Source organism: Melospiza georgiana, chromosome 2 (assembly GCF_028018845.1).
Source record: "Melospiza georgiana isolate bMelGeo1 chromosome 2, bMelGeo1.pri, whole genome shotgun sequence".
In the NCBI taxonomy this organism is placed as follows: Eukaryota; Metazoa; Chordata; class Aves; order Passeriformes; family Passerellidae; genus Melospiza; species Melospiza georgiana.
Window position 1 is genome coordinate 40,241,768 of NC_080431.1, and position 23,107 is coordinate 40,264,874.

Sequence of the window (23,107 nt, forward strand, 5' to 3'; positions counted from 1 at the left end):
CTGAGCACAGCAAAGGTTTACCAGGGGGATGGAGATCACCCCTTCTATCGCGCCGGCCTCCTCCTGCACAGGCACTGTGCCGGCGCTCCCCATGGCGCCGCGCTTCCCCCAGGAATGCCGGGCGTAGGCTGAGACCTCCACGGCCTCCTGGGCCGCCCCTCGGGGGGCAGCAGCAGCACCAGAGCCGAGCCGAGAGGAGCCGCGGCTCCCGCCCGCCCGCCCTCCAGGGGAGCGCTGCCAGCGCGCACGGCGCTCCGCTCCTCCGGGCGGCGGCTTGGCCTCGCCGGCTGCCGTAGCGGGGCTGGCGGGGCCGGGGCCGCCCGCCCGCCCGCGGGACTTCCGTGCTGCTGTGGCCGGGCCGCGCCGCTCGGGGCCCGCCATGGCGCAGCACGGCCCCAGCGTCACGCTGTCCCTCACGCTGCCCATCACCTGCCACATCTGCCTGGGCAAGGTAACGCCGCCGCTACCCGGCCCCCACGGGCCCGGGTGGGTGCGGGGGGCAGGGAGGTGACGGCAGCTCAGGGGCCCCGCCGCGGCTCGACGCTCTGATCCTCGCCGGGGTTGTGTCCTTTAAGGCTCCGGGCGGGGAAGGAAATTTGTGTGCGGGCCGTTCCCGGCAGCGGCCGAGGCTCGCTGGCACGCTCGGGATGTTGGGAAGCGCGCGTTGTCCCGGCGGGAGCGGCCCGGGAGGTGTGCAGTGGGCCGGGGGAGCAGGGACGCGGGTGTGCAGCTCCCCAGGTGCTGGTGCTGAGGTTTGGGGTTCCTCCCCGTACCAGTGGGATACTCTGTTATAAAATGCTCGGGAAGCTTGTGTTCGAGTGTGGTGCTGTGTCGTGGAGGACAAGTGAAACAAAGAGGGGGTGTGTGAGCAGGGAGATTTAAAAAGTGTTGAGCAAAAGCGCAGCAGTCTGGAGAAAAAGTTTCCGTTTCCTCTCTCTGACCCTTTCTCAGTTCCTTTCTCTTCTCCCTCGGGAAGCAGAGGGCTCTTGCTAGCCTGTTCTTCTCTAAAGGCCCCAGAGCTAATTTCATGGCTGTCACTAATTGCTTCTCAAATTCTTTGCGCATTCCTTACTACTCTTTTTTTCCCGTCGTTTTCTTTTCTTAAAGCTCAACAATAATTACAAGAGGAGACGTAGCCTTTTATGTTTGTTCTCTGGCATTTATCGTTTGGGTTTTTTTCTGCCTCACCTGGCCTTTACTCCCAGACCTTCTCTGTTGGAGTGATAACAAAAGAGCAGGCACATTTGATGTGTGAAGTAGGTGTGTATAGCACTGGTAGTGAAAGTAGTCAGACGTCTCCCTTTTCTTTAGCCTCATAGTTCTAAGAGTGTGTTACTTTTAGAAACCGTGTTTACTCATTTCTTGGCTTTTTCTGTGGAAGCTGAGCAAGACTTTCTGGCTGTTGTGCTGTTACTTTTCTTTTTCTGTTTATCTGTCTAATGGAAATGGAGGAGAACCCAAGTGTACTCTGTATGTAATGCAGCGTGGATACCTTTCACTGCAAAAAGTGGAAAGAATGACAGGAGGAGACTGAAATTAAACTGACAAAAATATTTGCTATTTGTATCCATTCCTAGTTACTTTCTGATCTAAGCACTTAACATTTTGGTTAGGAATTCATTCATATCTTGCTGTAAAGCCACTGTGTTATTCCAAGCCACTATTTCATACTTTCATTCCTTTTTAGATGTTCCTGAGTTTGTGCTGGAAGAGCCTTCCACCCTCTTCCTTGCTGTCTTGCACTGAGATTATACATTCACATGTATGAATGAATTGTGAATCCATTGGTGATGCATGTAATAAAGATATTTGAATGCTTTCATTTTTAGACGTGTAAATCTATTTAAATTTTGGCAAAGCTGACAGCTCTGACTGCTCTTTCTTTTTGATAGACATCTTTGTCTTTAGCTTGGAACTTCAATGAAAAGCTTCACCGGAAAAACCCATTTTCCTACGATTAAGGTTAGAGGAAGGAATTTGTTTAGCTTGAATTAGGAAAAAAAAATCTTGTCAGTTTTTACTGTCTTTTGGGGGAAGCAGGGTGTATCCTGGAGGGTTGACATAATCTGATACTTCTGTGGTTTGTAGCATAGACTTCAAGTCAAGTGAAAGGCCCACCCTAAACTCAGAATGTATCTCTTGCTATCCCTGCAAAATTTGCAAAGGTCTGACTGCAAGATAGGAACTATTCATTGAGTACTATGGTAAGAGGATAAAAAAGGAAATATTGCAGAGAAATTCTTTCAATGAATTGGCCACTCATTGTTTTTAATGGAGCTGAAATCTTGGGCAGCAGGGACATATCAACCCATTTTGTTAATGTGAGCAATGTCAGAAAGTATATTGGTAAGATGTGCAATGACCATTTAAAGTAAGAGTGAATTGCTTGGATCAATTTCATGTTTGTTACCTGAATATTCTTTTGGTACAAGAATATTCTGGTCTGTCTTCTAACGTACCTGTATTTTTAAATTAGATAGCAGATCAGGAGCCATCTGCTTCAGATTGTTTTACTTGTCCCAGGATGTCTGAAGATCTCTCTTGTTGGTTTTGGTGTCAACAGGTTGTTTGGGCTTGAGACACAGTTCTGTGTTGGTTGAAACAGTCTAGGATGTCTGGGGATTGGTTCTCTGATGTGTATCTGATTTTCCATGTGCCTGCTCCTCCATTAGTGCTGCCTGAAGGCCCAGAAGTCCCTTCAAAGTGAAGTGGATGAGTACAGGATTGGATGTGGATCTGCACAGAAATGGCATTATGTTGGAGGGAACAATTAGGAAATTGCTCAAAATCACTGAGCTGATCAAGCCTTCTGAAATAAACCATAGTCTTTCTAGACATTATGGTCAATGAATGAACTGGAACAGTGCTGTAATTCAAGTGAAATGCTCTTTTAGCAATAGGTATGTCCTGATCCCCCACCCCCTGGGCTTGTCACAGTTAGCGGGAAGGGCAGTGGCACCACCAGCCATGGTGTGACATTTCTGTAGTGGCTTCTGCTGTCCTGGTGTGCCTTGCTTTGTGTGGATCCTGAGCCAGCTAAAGTGTAAAACCCCAGCCCAGAAATGAAACTTGTAAAGGTGTGTAAATCAGAAGCACTGTACCCTGGAGAGTAATAAATGTGACTTACTATTTTGCTAGAGATATGGAGTAATCATTCATGTACAAGAAGTGTGCTTCTGTGTCAGGTTTGGGGTAACTGAGGGTCTCTTGCTCCCTGGGGGGAAAACCTGCACTCATGAAATGTCTTTTCCTGTTTGGATTATTTTATGTTACTCTGCTCTGTATCTTTTCATCACCATCTATAGAACTATTCTCAGGCTGCTTCAGAGTAAGAAAGAAGTATGGCTAGAGAAAAAGTCTTTTTTTTTTCCCTGCTAACTGCAGGTGAGAAGGCTCTTTTTCTTATAAAAGAAAGCAATAAATAACAGGATTTTTTAAATTAGAAATAATGGAAATTTAAATGTTTCCAAAGCATTGGTGTGCTACTGCTTGCAATAATTATTAAAAAAAAGTCTTCTTAATTAGAGGTGAAATTTCAGTCTCTCTTTGTTCATACTTTTAGTAACTTGAGTTTTTGTTTATGTATTGATAACTTCCTTTGACTCTTAGGGTTGTCATATTGGAGATGTTAAAAATACTGTGAATCCTGTAAGGTAACAGAGGCATAGAGAGTGAATTGGAGAAGAAGGTAACAGATCTGGGCCTTAATTCATATCCATGAATATTTCAGTGGTTAAACAGTTGGGGTTTAGCTCATGCAAAGCTGATCATATGGGTACAAGTGCTACAGGACATGTGGTCTTCTGGCCCAAGTGGTTACTGACTGTCCTTTCCAGGTACTTGCTTCTCTCTGCCAACCTTTCATTTTTCCTTTTTAGTTTGACTACTTTACTTACAGAATGAAAGAGGAATGTCTTGAAAATGATGAGAAACTTCATTTAAAGATGAAGATTCTCTTGAATTTGGGTTTTAAGTGCAGTACAGTAGAATTTACAACAATATATTTTCTGACACTTCTGTGTCTAAAAATACGTTTCTTGGAAAAAGACAGGAGTGAAGGAAAAGCAGTTGTTTGAAGACCCCTAACACAAATGCTAATGTTAACAAGTAAGAGATTCGGGAGTGTGTGTTACAGTAAGCTGTGGCAAACTGCAGTAAGGCATTAAGTCTTTTTCTTCTTTGTCATATTTGGTCCCTCTATGCACATTTACTTTCAAACAGGGTTTATAGTTAAATGACAAGAGAGAATAGTGCATTGTCATTAATATTTTCTAAAAGTTTGTTTACCCTGCTGTTTTGGAAGGGGAGGGAAAGCTTGAAAGAATCTGTGTCTGATTGGAATATTTAATCCTTCAGTTAGCTGCCCCATTCTTGGCTAATGACTTATTTAGTAGCAATGCATATCTAGCAGGAGACTTGAATTAGTGATTGCTGGTTCACATTTCAGCTCTGTGGTTTTGGCCCTGATCCTTTTAAAAGCTGCTTTGCGTGAAGCTGATTATCCGCAGGCTAAAGTTAATCTGTAACACTTTATGTTCCAATGACACCTCTTCCACTGCAAAGATGGTGCCAGTAGAGATCCCTCCGTGCCTCGCTTTTGAAAAGGCACCTACTTTGGTTGTGTTCTGCCTTGGGAGGAGAATGCATTTCACTGGAGTGGCTGGCTGTAGTTCATGGAGGTTGTGGGGTAAAGAAAAGGTGCTGCTGCCCCTCTGGTTATTAACAAGCTCTTGCAAACAAGGGCCTTAGTTCTGCAGAAATTGTTATAGCTTTGGTGCCTTTAATAAGAGGGAAATCTGGTGTTGTGAGTCTGGTGATTGCTCCTAGCTAGCCCTGCAGAACAACAGTGTCACTTTCCTGCAAGGCCAGACTTGCACTGAGAGATGGGGTTGTGTATTTTTGTATTTTGTTACTCGAAGGAGTTTTAAGATATTCATAGAGTCTGTTTGTTTTTTTGTTTTTTTTTCTTTTTATTTCCTCCTTAATGCTAAAAGGTCCGTCATCCAGTTATCTGTGTGAACAACCATGTTTTCTGTTCCATTTGTATTGAAGTGTGGCTGAAGAACAATAATCAGTGCCCAGCTTGCAGGATTCCCATCACACCTGAAAATCCCTGCAAGGAGATTATAGGTAAGGACAAGTTTAGGCTTTGAAATAACTTTCTGGTATTTACTGCTGGAGGAGATTGCTTTGAGCCAGCGATGCATGGACACCTTTTCTTCTGTGTGTTTTTTACCAACATCTAAGGAAGAATTAACTGAATCTTTAACTTTGTAGCTGTTAGGGATGTTACTGGAAAGTTCCAAAGACATTATGTATATTAATGGCTAGATTATCCAAACACAATAAGTACCCAATGGCTCTAATCATGTTTTTTAAATCTTGGTTGGATGGTGCCTTTAACTGAAAAAATGCATTAAAAATGCATTCTTACCTATACATTGCAACCTGTGCACCTAAGAGACCGGCAGTTAGCTCAGAAGTAGTGTACTTCAATCCAGAATCTTGAATGAGTATGCGGGTTTTTAACTTGTTGTTTATTTGTTTTGTTTTGTTCATGACTTCCTCCTTTTCTTTTTTTATTTTTAAGAAAATTACCCTTAGCATAGAAGTAAGATGAAGCTACAGCAACAGCATGAGGCTCTTAACTTTACCAGAGCTAGGAAATACTGCAGTCTTTATTTGACGTAAAATATCCGCCCTGCTATTTCGTTCTAAGAGAAAAATTTATCTGAATAATTTCACTTTAAAAACTTACTTAGTACAGTAACTTGTACTAATTAAATGTATGTTTGATACCCTACCCCTTTCCTTCAGCTCTGTTTTATTAGTATGGTCTTAAATAACAGGATTCTGTTAAGGAAAAAAATAGTTGAAAAATGTAAAATTTTCTTCCTGTTGTTAATCAAGATTTTGACTTCTAAACATTACTAGTAGGTACTCAAGTTGAACCTGTTTTGAAAGTTAAAAGGACTTTAAATCTTCCATGGTAGCCAATTGGTCCAATTTAGCTGCATTTGTTGTTGATAGTATGAAAAGTTGTATAAGGTGGATTACTAGTATTGAATTGACTGAAAAGGAAACAGTATCAGTGCTTCTTTCATCCTATTGTTGCTTTAGGAGGAACAAGTGAAAGTGATACTATATTTAGTCCAACAGTCAGAAAACACCTACGTAAAACAAGACTTGAATTGCTCCACAAAGAGTATGAGGTAAGGACAAGGGGGAGTGTTGTGACTTTGCAGATGAACTGCAGCTGTTAAACTACAACATGCAAATGGTTTGAGTCCTGCTGTTTCTAATTTGAGTGAAGGTGTATACTGTATCTGCATGTAACTCAGTTGCACTAAAATGCCACCTTTTGACTAAGGTTACAAGAGAGCATTTGCTGGTGCTTGAAGTGTTCCCACTGAAGCCATGGTAATAGTCTTTCTAGACAACAGGTAGCCAAGTACAGCCAATTCTTTAGTTTTGTGGGAATTTGACCCCCAGGTGGTATGGCAGCATTTTCTTTATGCATATTAGATGTAGGGAGCTCTTTGGTACGTCTTCAATACAAACACAGACATTTTCTGAAATAATTCTCTGTAGCTCAGAGAGACTAAATTCTGTCTTAAAGAACACAGCTCACTGTAACCTTCTGGCACAGGTTAATTTTTAGCATTATTGGTTTATAGTTTTCTGAAAGTGAGTAAATGCTTGAAAGTAGAGCCGAATGCTCCAGTCTCCTGCTGGAAAAATACTCTCTTGGGAAGAAGATGGAAAGCTGTTACAGGGAATGTGCTTAGTTTTTTTTTCTCAGCTGTTGTTTCCTCAGTAGCAGCAGTGTAAAGACATCACATAGTTTTGAAGGAAACCTAGAGAGGAGAATGAGGGAGAGGAAATGGACTCTCTCTATATCCTTAACACTGGGGAAGTAAGAGCTGTCTTGTGACAAGCTTGGCCATAGCTCAGGTTCTTTTAGTCTCTCTGAGAGGAGTAAGGAAAAGATGCTTCCTGCCTTTCTGTTGAATCAACTCAAAATTCATACAGCTAGTCCTAGAATAACATACATTTCTTCTAAAAAACACGCTTATTTTAAAATGGTTGTTTCCATGGTGGGGGCAGGGGCAGGCATGATTATTTGTGAAAATATGCCTTGGATTTATGTAAATGCTGTATATGGCCTCCTTAAGTAGTGTTACCATGAACAACTCATATACTTGAATTGGTAAACAGTGTAGAGGACATGTTTTTAGGATAAATTATTTCTTTTATCCCTTTAACAAGAGGCTTTGGAAGGTTTTTGCTTCCCTAGGAGCTTTGTTCTTTGCATTTTGAGAGTCTTCCCTAAGATGTTGTTGCTTTGGTGTAGCTAGGTGGCCTTTTCCAGGCAGTGTTCTGTCTGTTTTGAATTTGGAGACTTTCAGCATCCCAACATGTGACGTTTCAGAACAATATGAGAGAAACACTCTTAAATAACAGCAAATGAGTCAGCAGAGGACGACCTTAAGAACACTCTTGATACAGGAAATCCTCCCACAGAGTGCCCTAATAATAGATTCATGTTGCTGAATGCTTTGAAGCTTTTGGTCTGCTCGACAGTTTGTTCAGGGTCCTTTATGTAGTCAAGGGATTCCCTGCACTAAAATCTTCAGTATGCTTGAGTGTGCAGGTTGATTAAAATCCTGCCTAAAGCACAGTACATGAGCATACTTAGATATATGTGTAAGTGAAGGCATGCATCTGGGCTTGCCAAAACCCGTGTTTCTAAAGTGCTATGGGAACTTGCCAGTATTATTTAATTAATCTCACAAATTATTTTAATTCCTCTGAATTTCTGACAACTTTAGGATGAAATAGAATCCCTGCAAAAAGAAGTAGAAGATCTGAGAGGTAAAAACCTCAGTTTACAGATACAGCTGAAATCTCTTCTGGATCCTGCAGCATCAGCTTTATCTTGCCAAAATGAGGAAACTAGCCAGTCAGCAAATGAAGCAAGTACCAGTGGCCCAGAAGCCCCAGAGGAATGGAGCAAAAAGCTGAAAACTGCCAATGATATGTGCGAAAAACTGATGGATAATGTGGACAAGCTAAGGGAGGTAATAAATGTAACAAACACATTTCTGCGGCTATTTTGTAGTGTAACTGTTTTGTGTTAGTTAAATGGGAGTAAGAGCTACCATGACCTTCAAGTACTTCATAGATCTAGAAGAAGGAGGAAAAAAATTGAATTCCAGTGACTGTTGGTGTGTCATAGTATTTCCATATAGCCCTTGCAAGTGTCAGATGTTATTGCTTGTTCTAGTGAGTCCTGTATGTGACTCTTATTCAACTCCTCTGTCACTCTATGCCTGGGTAATTGGATTATAGTAGCACTTGTCGACGGTATTGATGACCAGATTTTTCAGGCTTGCAATAATCTATATAATATATCTATTTTGCAACATTCAGTGGGCAAACACAGTACAGTTGGCTAAGGCAGATTTTGCACTATTGCCCTCCCTGCTAGCCGATATTTTTGGTGCAATTTGCTGAGGCAGAGTAACTTGACCCTTTGACTGAAAATAGACAAGCTTCAGCATTTTATGACCAGAATATCCTTTACTGGAAATCTGCAGACTTTTTATACATCTTGATGTAATACAGAAGTAAATCTGATACTGCAGAAGCAAGGATGAAGGAGATAGGCATGTGAAAAAAACCTCTAAATAAAAGTATCTTGCAAAATATAGCTGCAGGCACAAGTATGATCACCTTAAACATTGAAGAAGAGTGAAATTTCAGATTAATTTGAAATCAAGGTAGAAAAAACTGGACTTGTATTTATTCAAAATGCTGCCTTGATTTCTTCTATTAACAATAGTGGGTTACTTCCTGCAAAAGTGAAGTGTGGTGTGTTTAGGACTTTTTTAAAAAGTTTTTAGCATTAATAGTGTTCACACTTTTTCTGTGCTATAGACTTGGAGGCACACATTGTGCTTTTCTGCCATTTTGTTCATGTGACACTTCTGGGACCCCAGGAGCTCAGATTCACTTGTAGATGGCAAAATAGGATTCACAGCAAGAAGTTCTTGTCTGCCTATATTTTTGTTAGGTTTCTTTTCATCAAGTTAAATTGTACTGCCTCTTTCTTTTTTCTCTTTTTCTTTTGGGATGACTAAGTTTTTAAATTTTTCCCTAGATAAGTAAAAAGAACGCTGTAACAGGAACTGAAGAAGGGGTTTGCTTGGATACTTTTTCAGTATAACTTTAGCCTTAGCAAGAAAAGAAATTTAAGTGTATGAAATCTCTGAATTTGGTGAAGAGTTAGAAAAAAAATAGAGGCTTAGATAGTTTTAGGGAAGAATTCTTAAACTGTTGTCATAGAATCATTTAGGTTGGAAAAGACCTTTAAGATCATTGAGTCCAACACTTTTTTCCCATCTGTTCCCTGTCCAACAGCTGCTCAGTTCCATAAGTACCTAAGGTCAGTTGGCCCTGGCAGACCTTGTCTCGCCTGTCAGCGTGCACTGCCCATCCCTGTTCTGAACAGCAGGACATCTTTCCCATGCACACACTGTCTGGAATCAGACCTTCTCCCTGAAAGTACCTGACCCAGGAGTTTCAACCAGACAGCACTTCCCAGTTAGACAAGATCCCTCAGTAAATGTGGTTGCCACCACTTTCTTTTTCAAATCTAGGCGAATCAGGAAATAGCAACCACCTTTATCATGTAAGGTTCTAGAGCAGACAAATATAGGAATGCCCAAATAATGCCCATTATTACTTGGAGTGGAGTCATAAAAGCTATGGGAGTGGTGAAACAAACTCCATAGGAGAAAGCCTAGACTAAGTACACTCATTAAAAATGCAGTTACATGAGCTCATTAATGTAGACATTGTGCTGTAAGTGGGGGTCCCTTGCAGATTACTGATTTGGAGGGTAGAGCACTAGAAGAAGGACACCAGAGGGGTTCAGTCCCACCTTGCCACGTGCCACATGGATGCCTTGCCTATCAGTGCTACACAATTAATGACGTTTTTTACTTTATTATGTAGCTGGGGGAACAGTGTTTTTGGAAAGACAGGAAGGGCTTGGCCATGTTGTCAAATGGTTTGATGATGCTTTGGAACTGAGCACTACTGAATTCTCATTCATTGTTTCAGGATAGTTTTTAGTGCTTTTCTTTTTTAAATACCAAGTAGTTAACACTCAGCCCTGGGCTCACCCTTCCCTTCTTTGCCACAAGTCTCTAGCTATTCTTTCTGTACTTAGGAAAATTGTTATGTTGGGGATAGGGGGTGTTTGTTTATATTTTTCTGCTCCATTTGTCCTCCCCCTCACCTGGAAAGGTTGCTAGGGATATTTGTATGAGCATTTAAAGTTCTCTGCCTCTCTTCTTTCACGGTGTGATGCTTCTGAATAAATACATTTCACTCTGAGCCCAACTGCATAGCTCTTTCTTCAGATCTAGCTCGAGATCTTACTTTTATTATGCAGTGGAAGCGTTATCTAATTGAGGCTATGAATTACGAGTCCTGGACTGGTGGTGCTGTTTTTAGCATAGGGAGATTGAGCAGACTCTAGGAAGTGCAAAAAGTGTATTCTGCTTGTTAGGATAGTGGCATTCATTGTTCTGAAACATGGTGGCAGGAAAACTTCTCTCTCTATGAAGTGTATTGTTAACAAGGGTGCCTGTTGAGCTGAGAAGAAGGAATTGACCTCAATTCAAAGTTGTGAATCAGGAATCTTAATCAGAATGTCTTGGAAGAAAGTGAAGAAAGACTGCAAATAGCTTGTCGTAATGGATTTACATCCACAGGATAACTATGCTTTAAAAACAAGCCAAAAACCCACAAAGTAATCTTGCTCTAATTTGGAATGGAGGAAGCTGTTCAACATTAGTTTTGCTGATACCTGCACATTGTAATGTTAATGTACTTAACGTACTTAGTCATGTGGAAAAAAAAACATGGAATTGCCATTAGGACATCTCCTTAATGACTTTCTGTGCTAACTAACATAGCTGTGTTTATTTCCCTAGATAGGACACTTGCAATGTATTTTGGGAATATAAATAAAAAATGTCTGTTCGCTATTCAGTTTTGCAAACCATTTCCCATGGTGATTTTTAAGTGGTGTCCCTGTCTGAAGGCTGTTTCCTGCCTGCACATTTCTAGTTCTGTCTCTTTAAAAAGGAGAAACAGCTTGTCCTATAAATATTAGAAGTCATTTCTGTTTCACTGTATACTTATTTTTTTCCCTTTCTTTTCCTTAGGCAAATAAGAAACTGAGCATGGAAAACAATAGCCTTTTAAGAGAGAATTTGCGACTAAAAGCTGAAGTTGATAGTAGATCACCCCAAAAGTATGTGAATATTTTAAAAGCTACTATCTTTTATTTATAGACTGTTTAACTGTTGTAGGCCTGTTTAACCTAAAACTGTGGTGGTGTACATGGTGTTGCATATGTGTCTTCAGGTAGACTTTGGGATTTTTATCCTCATGGACTTAGGTGAAAAATGAAACTTACAAAATAGCAGCAAGTGGGTGAGAAATGCAACTTAGAGAATCACAGCAAGTCCACAGTGGAGGAATATGACTTGACTACAAGTGCTGTTCCTTTGTTACGTGGCCAGTATTGAAGTACTGCATTTGTATTGAAACACTGGATTTGTGTCTGAGCAACATATGCAGAATTGAGCTTCTGCAGCATGAGAACGTTCTCAGAACTGACATTTGCGCTTAATGCTTTGTTTTAAACAGTTATAACACCAACAACAATACCCTCAAAAAGCAAAAACTGCACCATACTCATTAGAGCTGTGTTCTAAGGTGCCTCTTCTTGGGAGTACTTTGTGAAGCAATATATTGATATTTTTAAAGTTATTTTCCTTTCTTTCATTGGTTTTCTACCTTTCTTCTCTCGTTTGTTTAGATATTAAAAAGCTAATAGCTCTATTGGCCAAAGGTTTATACAGAACTTTTGAGGAAGGGGATTGGGAGGCACCTGTGTAGTGTGAAAAGAAAGCTCTCTGGATTTGTTCTAGTTCTGGCAACACGCCTGCTGGAAGAGAAAATTAATCTTTGTAGAAGAGCTTACTTGCCACACTGCTTATTATTAGAGACAACAGGAAAGAAGATGCATGGTCCTTATGCTGTGGATACATGAAAGCACATTGTGTCCTGAAGACCCCTAATAACACAGAGCCCTGTTTAAAGCTGTGGCAATGGCTTTTATGGCAGGGTGTATCTTTTCCCATAAGACTCAAGAGTGAGTTGGCAAGGATGGCACACTTAAAAAGTAAATAGATATAACTAAATAAATCCTAGAAAAGAAAATCTACAAGAGACCAGATAATCTAAATTGATTTTTACTTTTCTGATATCAGGTAAACTCCCTAGTGGAGACAATTTCCCTTTCTTATAGCTTGTACATGCTTTCCCATGGTTGCCTAAAACAATAGCCTGTCACTTTCTGCTTTAGAAGCCCAGATACAGCCAAATGTCATTACAAATTGGACAGTGTCAGGGTCTGTCTTGCAATCCAGATACCCCCTAGATTGGCCTGTCTATGTCTCTGCTATTATTTTTTATTATTATTTTTAGTCTCCTGAACAAATATCACATTCTGCCTCCCTATTGGGAATTTTCTTTGGCTGTTATAATTCTAGAGCTGTGCATGGAATTTAGGACATTAATTGTATCAAACTTAAACTGGGCTAGGAACAGTTCAAACACCTCAGGAGTTTGTATTTCTGTACCTGATTCTGCTGTATTGAGTCTTGCCTTTGCTTTGAGCCCAGTGTGTGCTACAAGAATTTAGGTACATGCAAGTAAAACCTTGTCCTGAAAAAAAATCCTTCAGCACATTAAATTTAGCAAATTTGTTTCATCCAGCCTATACCCATTCATTCCTCATCACATCTGAAAGATTGAATTTGTCCAGGTCTTCTAGATACTTTCGACTTGAGAGAAAAAGTAAACTTGTGTTTATTTAGTTTTGCTCTGCACTCAAGAATCTCCGGTGTTTGTGGCTTTCTGAAGTCATAATGCTTAGAACTAGTACTAGGCTCCAAGAAGTCTTGGTAGCACTAACTAGAGCAGAAAAACTGTCTTCTGTCCTCTAAAACATATCAATGTCTTGCAATACCTTTTTTGTTGTTTCCTTTTACATGACACTTCTAGCACAATGGCCAGTACCAGTTCTGCCAAATTGCTATTTAAAAAGTTACCTTCCTTCCTCATTTTGCATTTGTGCTCTTAGTGTCCCCTTTCAAAGTGTAGGAATTAACTCATTTATTGGCTTTCTATAGGTTGATGTTTTGATGCATATCAAACTCTATTCTTTCCAATCCCAGGTACATCCTTCAGATGGTGAGAAATCTCTTCTATCTTAATGTTGTTAGCATAATTTTTAAATTAGCTTTCATCCTTGTGGTCAGTAGTCTGGTCAATATCCAGATCAGACCTAACATCAAGACATTTTCTAAATATTCTTTCAGTTCTGATGGCAAACTTAGATAATATTTAAAGTGTCTTTCAGCTAGGCTTAACCCTTTGAACAGGGCTTGGAGTAGATGGGGTTTTTAACATGCCTATAAAATCAGAATTGATAGCATAGGTATCAGAGCCCAACAATGTGACTAGAATTAAACTTCTGTGCAAGTACATGGATTTGCAAGTATAGTTGTTCTTGTGTGCTTTATTCAGAGGTTTTCAGAAGGTAATTTTTGCAAAAGTGTGTGAGTAGGTCTCTAATGTAATTTAAAATAGCTACTGAATTGGATTTTTGTAATTTAGTGTCACCACTGTCGTTTCATTTTTCATATATTCCTTAGCTTCAGATTCTCAGGTATGGATTCATGTTTAAACAAATAACTAAAGTAACTAAATAAAACTGTTATCAAAATATTTTGTAAAGGTTTTGTCAGTATTCAGTCCCTGTATATCCCAACTGTAGTTCATTTTGTGCATTATGACATTGGAGCTAATTAGCTCAGCATAAATTGTTTTAGTGGACTTTGCTTTACAGAAGAGGGAACACTAATGGCAGGTGAATGATGCCTTTGTAACACAGACTCTACCTCTTACATCACAGGGAAAAGTATAATTAGTCTTTTCAGTGGTCAATAAAAAACTTTCCTTTTATCATAGACTTGGATTGTTTTTTTTCTTTGTTCTTATCCATTAAAACCTGCTGAAAAATGTCATGTATGTCAATATAATCAATATTTCAGCCATGTCAGGAATTTTTATACATTTTTTAAACTGATGATGTTGATTTATTGATTAGATTTTTTTTTTCCTGAAAACATTTTTGAGACTAGACCTTCACCATACCATCATATAGTTGGGACACAGGTCTGAAAGGCAAATGAGAGTAAGTTTCTAGCTCTGATTCTTGCCAAAGACCTGCATTAGTCCTCCATTTCTCAGGCAAATCAGACTGATTTGTGGTTGTTGTTTGTTCTTTCTTTATCTTTTCTTCTGATGAATTTTCAGCAACTTCCACTTTCACAATATAGAACAAAAAACTTCTGAAACTTAAGTTGTGCAGGATAATAAAGCCCTATTACTTCCAGCTCTACTTGAAATAGAAAGCTGTTAGGTCTGTTGGCAGGGCACAGTGGATGTAAAAGCGTTTTTGGCAAAGGGATGTTTGCTTTTTACCTGAAGGAAAATAACTAGCAAGTCCATCTACTCCAGGGTATAGTGTATTTTATGAATGGTTAGATTCAAATCGGTTTGAACCAGACTTCTAGGCTTCCTAGGAGTCTTTTCCCTAAATATTTAATTCCTTCTGCCAGTTAAAATCCCAGTCTGAGAAACTATCTGTAACATGCATAAAATTGTTGCATTATCTTTTTTCTCTGGTTTTGCAAGTTGTTTTATTGTTGCAGTTTAAGGAGGGAGGAGCAGTTCTTCAGTTTTACTGTTTATCTTGTCTAGATTTGTGACCTCAGGTACGCTGAAATCTAAACCTGTTAATCTGTTGATTTTCTTCGTCATTCTTTACAACATTAAATTGGTACCTAACTCAAATATTTCTGCACATACCAGACTACAAAATTCAATCTGCATTTCACCAAACCTATAAAAAGGCTTCTAAAAACCCATATCCAGAGGGTAAGAACATTTGCTGTCTTCCCTGATAGAAAACTGGGCTATGGTCTCACCTCTCTGCAAGTTTGCTGGTCCAGAGGAGTGACCATTTTTGAAGACTAGCTGCAGTGTGGCCTTAAAAGTAAAGCAGAGTAAAGCAGCATATAAATAGCTTTCAAATGAGCTCTGAGTTCTTGAGTCATAGCATTGAATCCCAAGAAAGTGCCCACTTCAGCCATGAAGATCTAAACCTTAGGCAGATGGGTAAGGACATTCAGATCACATTCTGGTTTTGTGAGGTTTCCAGGAGGATTGGGGTTTCTTTTTTTAGTAGTTCTGAAATAATTATTTCTAGCTTTTGCTGTTTGCTGACCCTGGTGATAACCTGCCTTTCTTACGTGGAAAATCAATGAATCACTGATAGATGTTAAAATGCTTGGAGAGGCTTTGGATTTTTGTCTAAATTCAGCCAGTTCCCTTCATGAAAGTGGAAGCTCACTTCAAAGAATTAACCTGACCTGTCTGTTCCCAGTGGACAGTATGTCTTGACTTTTTGTGGGTTTTGAGGTTTTTTTGCTTGCTAGGAATAGGCCCTCATCTGGCAGTAATGCTTTATTTAGTTCTGATGTCTATGCAAATATGACACACTTTTGAGATAGTTGTATGAAACCAGGGATGTTGCCAAGATGTTTCTGCAGATCACCTTTCATAGGTGATATAGAGGGGAATTGCAGAGCTGGTACAGCTGGTACATGATGCCAGCAAAGAACTGCAGAAACTAGTAGGTCTTTCAGCTGGTTTGTTCTTGAATTTCCTCCCTTTCTTCCCATCTAACTGCAGAACCCAAGGGAAAATGTGTATCTAAATGATGGGGCTGGGTTTGGTGGTACTCTCTGGCATTGCCCTTATGTCAAACTCTAATAAGCCCTGAGTGTACCTTGTCATTTTCCACTTTTCACCCTTTGATTCCTTTGGAAGATGCATCCTGAACTGCAGGGTGGTCCCCAGCCTGGGCCATCAGGTGATCAGAATTGGAGAGTCAATTTCCATAGCACCCTTGCAGCCCCAGTCTTGGGGAAGTGGTTATACAGGGAAACTGTCCATTGCAGCTGCTTGCTATCCAGAAAGAGGAGAGTTTGTTTGAGGTTGTCTGGTTTTAAACTGACTCAAGGGCTCAACCCGACAGATGTGCTGCAGTTAGTGGTCACTGATGTGTAAAATAAAACCTTAAAGCTGAATTTGTAGAACTGATAGGTAAGAAGAGAAGGAAGAAACAACTGAAAAATTTGTTCTTCAACTTCACAAACAGTTCCTAAATGGACTTGTTCAGAAGTTATCGTGGTTTAACCCCAGGCAGCAACTTAAGCCCCACACAGCCTCTCACTGCCTCCCCTCTTGGGGTGGAGAAGTAAAAGTGAAAAAACACATGGGTTGAGGTGAAGACAGTTCAGTAGGGAAAGAAAACCTGTACACAAGCAAAGCAAACCAAGGGATTCATTCACCACTTCCCACAGACAGACAGGTGTTCAAATGTCTCCAGGAAAGCAGGCCTCCATCTGTGCCTATCAGTGACTTCAGGAAACAAACACTGTCACTCAGAATATCCCACCTTTACTTCTTTTCCCAGCTTTTTACTCTGAGCCTAATGAGTTAATGGTCTGGAATATCCCAGCTGTGTCCCTCCCCAGCTTCTTGTGCATCCCCAGCCTTCTCACTGGTGGGTTAAGAGGCAGAAGATGCCTTGTAAGAACTGCACAGGAGTTGTTTTTTGAACTGCAAAGCTGTAAGAAGTTGTTTTTACAACTGCACTGTTGTAAGAACTGTGCAGCAGCAACTAAAACATCCCTGTGTTATCAGCATTGTTTCCATCACGTATGCAAAACATAGTCCCATAGTAGCTACTGTGAAGAAATGTAACTATCCCAGATAAAATCAGGATAGGAGTACTCAAACATAACTGAGGGAGCAGTTGTGGAATAATGCAAAGGAGGGTGACTCCAGCAATGTTAGTTCTTCTTGCTCACTATAGGTGAGAGATGACTGCAGCTTTCTGATTGGTGTCAGGTTAGAATCATGCTGGACAAGAAAAGGGACTGAGGAGAAGTCCTGAAATTTGAGCTTGAAATGTTCATCTAGACATCCAGTGTCACTTCAGACACTATAACATGTACACTACTGTTCCTGGTAGCTGTGACACAGGGTCTTTAGATTCACCCTTCCAGAGTGATATGTGGGAGCCATCAAAGACTTTAGGTGATGTGAAATATTGTTACATGTCTGTGTTAAGGATCCAAATCCCACCTGAAATGTGTTCCTGTTCACTTTATGAGTGATGATTTTGTTTCTCTGGGCTTGCAGTTTTCTATATAAAGGATGTACTTGAAATGCAGTGAGATCTAAAGTTGTAGTTTTAGTGATACAACTAAAGAAAAAGACCCTAACACTCAAAAGTCTGTCCATGTGTCAGAATATGGCTTTCCTTTTGGTAAACGTGTGCTCTTTACCGCATGTGTACTAAATACCTTAAATTCTACTGAAGAATTCATCACCTTGTTACTAAGTGGGAAATAATTCAAATACTTCAGGAAATATAATTTATCTGGATTTTCAGGTGAATCTTAAATTTATTTTCATGTGACTGTATTGCATTCTGTTACTATTGTCATAAGACGATAATTTTTTGGCTATAGCAAGGCTCACTGTACATATGAAGGGAAAAAAAAAAGAAAAAATCTCTTACAAGTGGTTTGGTTTGGGGAGAGTGGGAGAGTTCTGGTTTCTTTAACCAAAATATGAATGTTTTCAAACTCTCTTCTGGGTTGCTAGATCAGTCCCTAAAGTACTTATAGCTGGAGTAATTGGCTGTCTTAAAAATGTGTCCTTGAAAATTTAGGAAATAAATGTATGGAAGTCTTTAAGCAGGAACAGAAAGCAAGTACCGTTCTAATCCCTAACTGCAGAAGTAACTTTGTAGGCAGCTTGTCATATGTTACATTTCTGAAAACCAAAATTCCCAAGCACATCCCTCTGCAACAATTAACATATTAGTGATGCTATTTGCCTTTGAACAACATACTGTATTTTTTTAACCTGAGGACACTTGTTATAAAAGTTACACTTGAGAATACAGTGCTTCCTCATAAGCAAATCTCAGGCTGTCACTAATGCTATTTGCATTAAATAAACATATTACACCATTCTTCCATTAAAAAGGAATTACCAGGTATGCATATAAATGTAAACATGTTTTCATTTTTGTGTCAGCGTGTCTGGTAAAGGAGACTCCAGAAAATCTTCCTTGTTTTACAAAAGCATTTTCCCTCTCTCTCACTTGGCAATTCAGTTAAATTGTATTTTTGCATCATCTTTCTATCTTTTATTAGGGAGTGTAGGGTTTGCTTCTGTAAGACCGTGTGAATAAGTCTGTTAGAGGAAGGCAAAATAAACATCTCTGGATCACCTTAGGAAGTGGGAAAGCTCTTGCTTGGGCCCTGCTGTGCCACAGTGACTCCGTCCATATCAAACTAAAATCTGTGCTCCTTTAACAGGGGGAGGAAATAAACCAAAATGTGTTGTATATAAGGATACTTATTTCATGTAACCCCCGTACCCTGAAAATATAATGGAAACATTCTTGAGTTGTGATTCTTCTTTTACCTAGTTTCATAAGGGAGAGAGAAAGTCTTCTGTGCCTTTTTTCCTGTTTCCGTCTTGCAGCTAGAAATAGACCAACTGCTATAAGCAGTTGGGAAAACTTGTTTTCCAGAGAGCAGGCAAATGAAAAATTGTGTTCTTTTTTTATGAACATGAAGATAATTGGGTAGAGGTCCTGTGGAGGTGAAGGGGTCCTTGCCTCCATCAAGTCGCAGTCCAGCTAGCTTCCTTTGGGAAAAAAAGAAATCTTACTAAATATAAAATTTCTACATTGCCATTTCTTGTCTGCAAGGAAGCGAATGGTACGCACCAAAGCTGTGTGAAGCTTAGGCTGATCTAATTTGAAAAGTGGTCTGCTAGCTGTGACAGAAGTGACTTAGACTGTTCTGTAAATCTTATCCATCACTGAAGCATCTACAAAAAAGTCTTCAGAATTCTTTAAATATGCAGAAGCAGTTGAGCAGTGAAATATATCAGTAGATCTGGTCACTCCTGCCCAATTTTTTGGGGCTTATGATAGTCCTTAGTGCTTTCCCCAGCTGTCCAGTTAATTTTATTGCAGTTGTCGGCATACAGCAGCTTCCTGCTGCTTTGAGCTCACAACTTGAAGAAGCAGAATGTGGTTTGATTGTTTGCTGGAAATGCATGCATGTATCCATGGCTGTTTTGCCAGCATAGTTGGAGGCCACAGATAGCCACCTTCAGATTCCACTGATCCAAGGGTTGCAGTGGGAGCATTTTTTGAAGAGGTGAGCTGATGGAATGGGGAAAATGGAATGGAAATTCAGTGTGACTCTGAGGGAGGGACAGGCAGACAAACAAAGAAAAACATAGGAATTTCAGGCAGTGTTTAAGCTGAAAGAATAAATAGAAGCCTGTGCGGTAACACGGAGCTGCAAGATGGAAAATGGAAATTCAGTGTAAGCCCACATAGAGAATTGTCCTTTCTTTGTGATATAAATAAAACCTTATTTGTCAGAGTTGCAGGGTGGCTGCCGGTCCTTCCCTCCTTTCTAATAATATCAGAACTTTAATTGTTTTTTCTTTCTGTAAATTGAAAGGCTTGGATGGAGCAGGGAATTCCCTGATGCTCACTGTCAGTGACAGGTTAGAATTAGTCAGGGAATATAGCTGAAACTTTCACCTGCCCTCTGGGGAAGGTTAGTCTTGAAAGCTGGTGGAGGATGAGGGGAAGGCGAGTCTGTATCTTGGCAGTTGAAAATGGGCTCAAGCTGGAAACCCCATGAGCAGACAACTTTCACAAACCACAAGCAGCAGATTTTTGTATTGGAGTTAAGACAGAAATCAGATTGTTCTGGTTGTAAAGCTCAGTAAAGCAAGTAACTCAAAGTAAGTGGATATGCCATCCACAGGATGGGTGAGGAAAAGCTGTATATCTAACGGGAACATAATTAAAATTGTCTATGTAAGTATTTAAACCACCTCAAAGGACTAATGCAATTTCAGCATTTCATATCAGCATTTTGTTTTTGACAAGGTGACATTGTGAAAGAAATGTATTGTAAAACACTGCTGTACTGTAGGAAAATGATTGAATGTAAATATTTCAAGATGTGGACCACTGTTCAAATGTTATCATAAATCTTTGCCATTGTTTTAGGGGATAATTCTTCATGCATATTTGAGTTGAATTGATAGAACCAGCCCCTGGAAGGGTAATCTGCTTGTTATTGCCTTGCTACCACTAATACTTTAATTTTGTCTTTTCATGTATCACCTCCACCTGTATGTTATTTGTGATGCTTTCAGGTAGGTTTTTTTTCCATAACTAGCAGAGAGAAGTTCTTTTGTTTTCAAATTAACAGAGTGTTTAATAGCTTCATTCTCTCTTGAAATGAGCTTGCAAACCTTCACAAGAATGTCTTTTTCCAGCTTAATATTTTCTTTCTTTTTTACTTATTGCAGGTTCGGTAGGTTTACAGTAGCTGCACTTCATTCCAAAGTGGAACAAAGTGAACGTGAAATGAACCGTCTGAAAAAGGCACTGGAAAGAAGTGATAAATACATCGAAGAAATAGAGTGTCAGCTCTTACAGCTGAAAAAGGCAGGCAAAGGAAGCCAGGCAGTGAGTGCTGTTAGTGAGAGAGTGCTTTCCACAGATGCTGAAGGAGGTGAGAGCAGTGAAGATACAACATGTTTGAAAACCCAAGCTGAGGAGACAAAGCCTTTGAACACCAGTCAGAGTCCTGACAGTCTTGAGCAGCTGACAAGTGGTGGAACTTGTTTAGGCTCTTCTAGTCAAGATGGCTTGAACAGCTCAAATACCCAGTGTGCCCCAAAGAAAGAACTATTTCCAGGATGTCACAGGGTTCTCCTGGATGAAAATAGCACAAATATGGATGCCTGCTTAGAAGACCAGTGGAATAAAATTGAGGAATGCACCCCATACAAAGATGAAGAACTTTATGATCTTCCACCACCGTGCACTCCTTTTCTGTCTCTCAGTCGCCTTCAATTGAACACTCCTGATGGAAAAGAAAATGCAAGAAAATCATCAACATTCCTGAGAAAACTGAAATTTGAAGGGTTTCGCGACACTTCAGATGATTGCAGCAAAGATTCTTCCGAGCACAGCACAAGCAGCTGTAATAGTGAAAAGAAGCTGAACTGTTTTACTGCAGGAAAATCAGGGGTTTGGGGCACCTGCCCAACAAATTTTGCTGAGAACTTAGATTTTGATGGATCAGAGCAAAATTCAGTAGCTGGTCAGTCAGATGAGACAACAGCCAAGTCCAGTGATAAAACAAATTCTTGCTTACCTAAGAGGTTGCATAGTCTCTGCTCTTCCGAAATGAACCGCACAAGAACCTCCAGCGAGGCCTCTATGGATGCTGCGTACCTTGATAAGATTTCTGAGTTGGACTCAATGATGTCCGAGTCAGACAACAGCAAGAGTCCTTGCTATAATTTCAAGTCCTCTGATATTGATGGTTCTTCAAAGTCAACAGAGTGTGCTAAACTTCTGAATGGAACAGAGAAGAATCTGGAAGAGATGAATGAGGAGCAGAGTATGAAGTGTCCAGAGACAAGCGATCTGGTAGCTGACAGAACTGGCTGGAAACCTACTATGTTTTCCAACCTCTCCCCGTCTGATGTAGATATGAATGATCACTTTGCACTGTTTACAGGCCAAAATGTAGTGGCTACTGATGCCAAACCACCAAACTCCTTATTTCAAAGGGACTTTTCCTCAAATGTACTGTTCAGTAATTCACAAAGGTTATTTGAGGAACAGAAGTTTGGTTCATGTTTTTTAAAGATGTCATCTGATCTTCAAAGTCAGATTAATCCTCCTTGGGTGTCTTCCTTTACAGCTGAAAGGAAAAATAAAAATGTCAGTCAGTCAACCAAGAGGAAAATTCAAAACAGCCTTTCCAGTGCTAGTCCATCAAAAACCACCAAAAACTGATTCTGCTTAGGAAATCAAACGTGACTCAAAGTTGTAAACCTGCAAATGTTGAATATTTACAGGTGAACTTAATTTTTAATGACTTCCATGTAGTTCTGATCCTGTTGTTTTCGACTATGTGAAAACTGAACATTCGCCTGCCCATTGCAAGCTCTTTCCCAAGAAGAACCATTCCGGATTCTTTTGACTGGGCATTTTATTTACCTGGGGGCTTGGGAGTTTTTGATGCTCTAAGTTATCAGATTTCATGCTCTTCCAATTGTGAGCGCAGCTAATGGCTCCTTGACAGTTCTAAGTGGTCTTGTCAAATTAGTCGTTTATGTAAGAATTAGTTTTAAAGGTTACGTTTCCCATTCCTAAAGATTACATTTTGTGCATGTAAGGCAGCTACTGGCCATATATCCTATGGATTGTAAGGCAGCTACTGGCCATATATCCTGTGGATTCACGAAATTGCTATAAATTAATGCCAGTTTTGCCATAAAATCTGCTTCCCAGAGGAAATGTTTCTGCTTGGACTATTTCATAGCACTGTACTGTACTGAAACTCTTGTTTTAAGTGGGTGTAATGTAGTAGCCCCTTTCTTTTCAGGGTCACAGCACTTCAGTTAGAAAAATCACTTTTAACACTGTAATTATGGCTTGTCTCTTTTTGAAGTTAAGCACAATTTTTAATTTAGTGCCCAAAAATCATTGTTATTCTAAATGTGTTTAGTATGCCTGTATAGACCATAAAAATGGGTTTGTATGCTAATGATTTGTTTACCTAATGTGCACTGAACATCTTACATTAATACTGTACCATTTTACATTAATACTGCATGCTTTTCTATGTGAATTGAATAAAACATGTTATAAGCACTGTAATCCTTCATGTTGCCTCAAATATTGAATTAGAAAAAAAAAAAAAAGGGGAAACTTTTTTTCCCCTAATTTGGAAAATACATATCTAAGTTT

At 39.9% G+C, this 23,107-nt stretch overlaps 1 protein-coding gene across 1 annotated transcript; it reads left to right on the forward strand.

Annotated features, from left to right (window-relative positions):
• Window positions 1-330: 330 nt before the first annotated feature.
• OBI1 (ORC ubiquitin ligase 1) lies at window positions 331-23,107 on the forward strand. Its single transcript, XM_058045355.1, has 6 exons — window positions 331-451; window positions 4,995-5,130; window positions 6,121-6,212; window positions 7,833-8,081; window positions 11,241-11,329; window positions 20,647-23,107. The coding sequence occupies exons 1-6, from the start codon at window positions 380-382 to the stop codon at window positions 22,148-22,150; spliced, it is 2,142 nt and encodes a 713-aa protein (XP_057901338.1). The 5' UTR covers window positions 331-379; the 3' UTR covers window positions 22,151-23,107.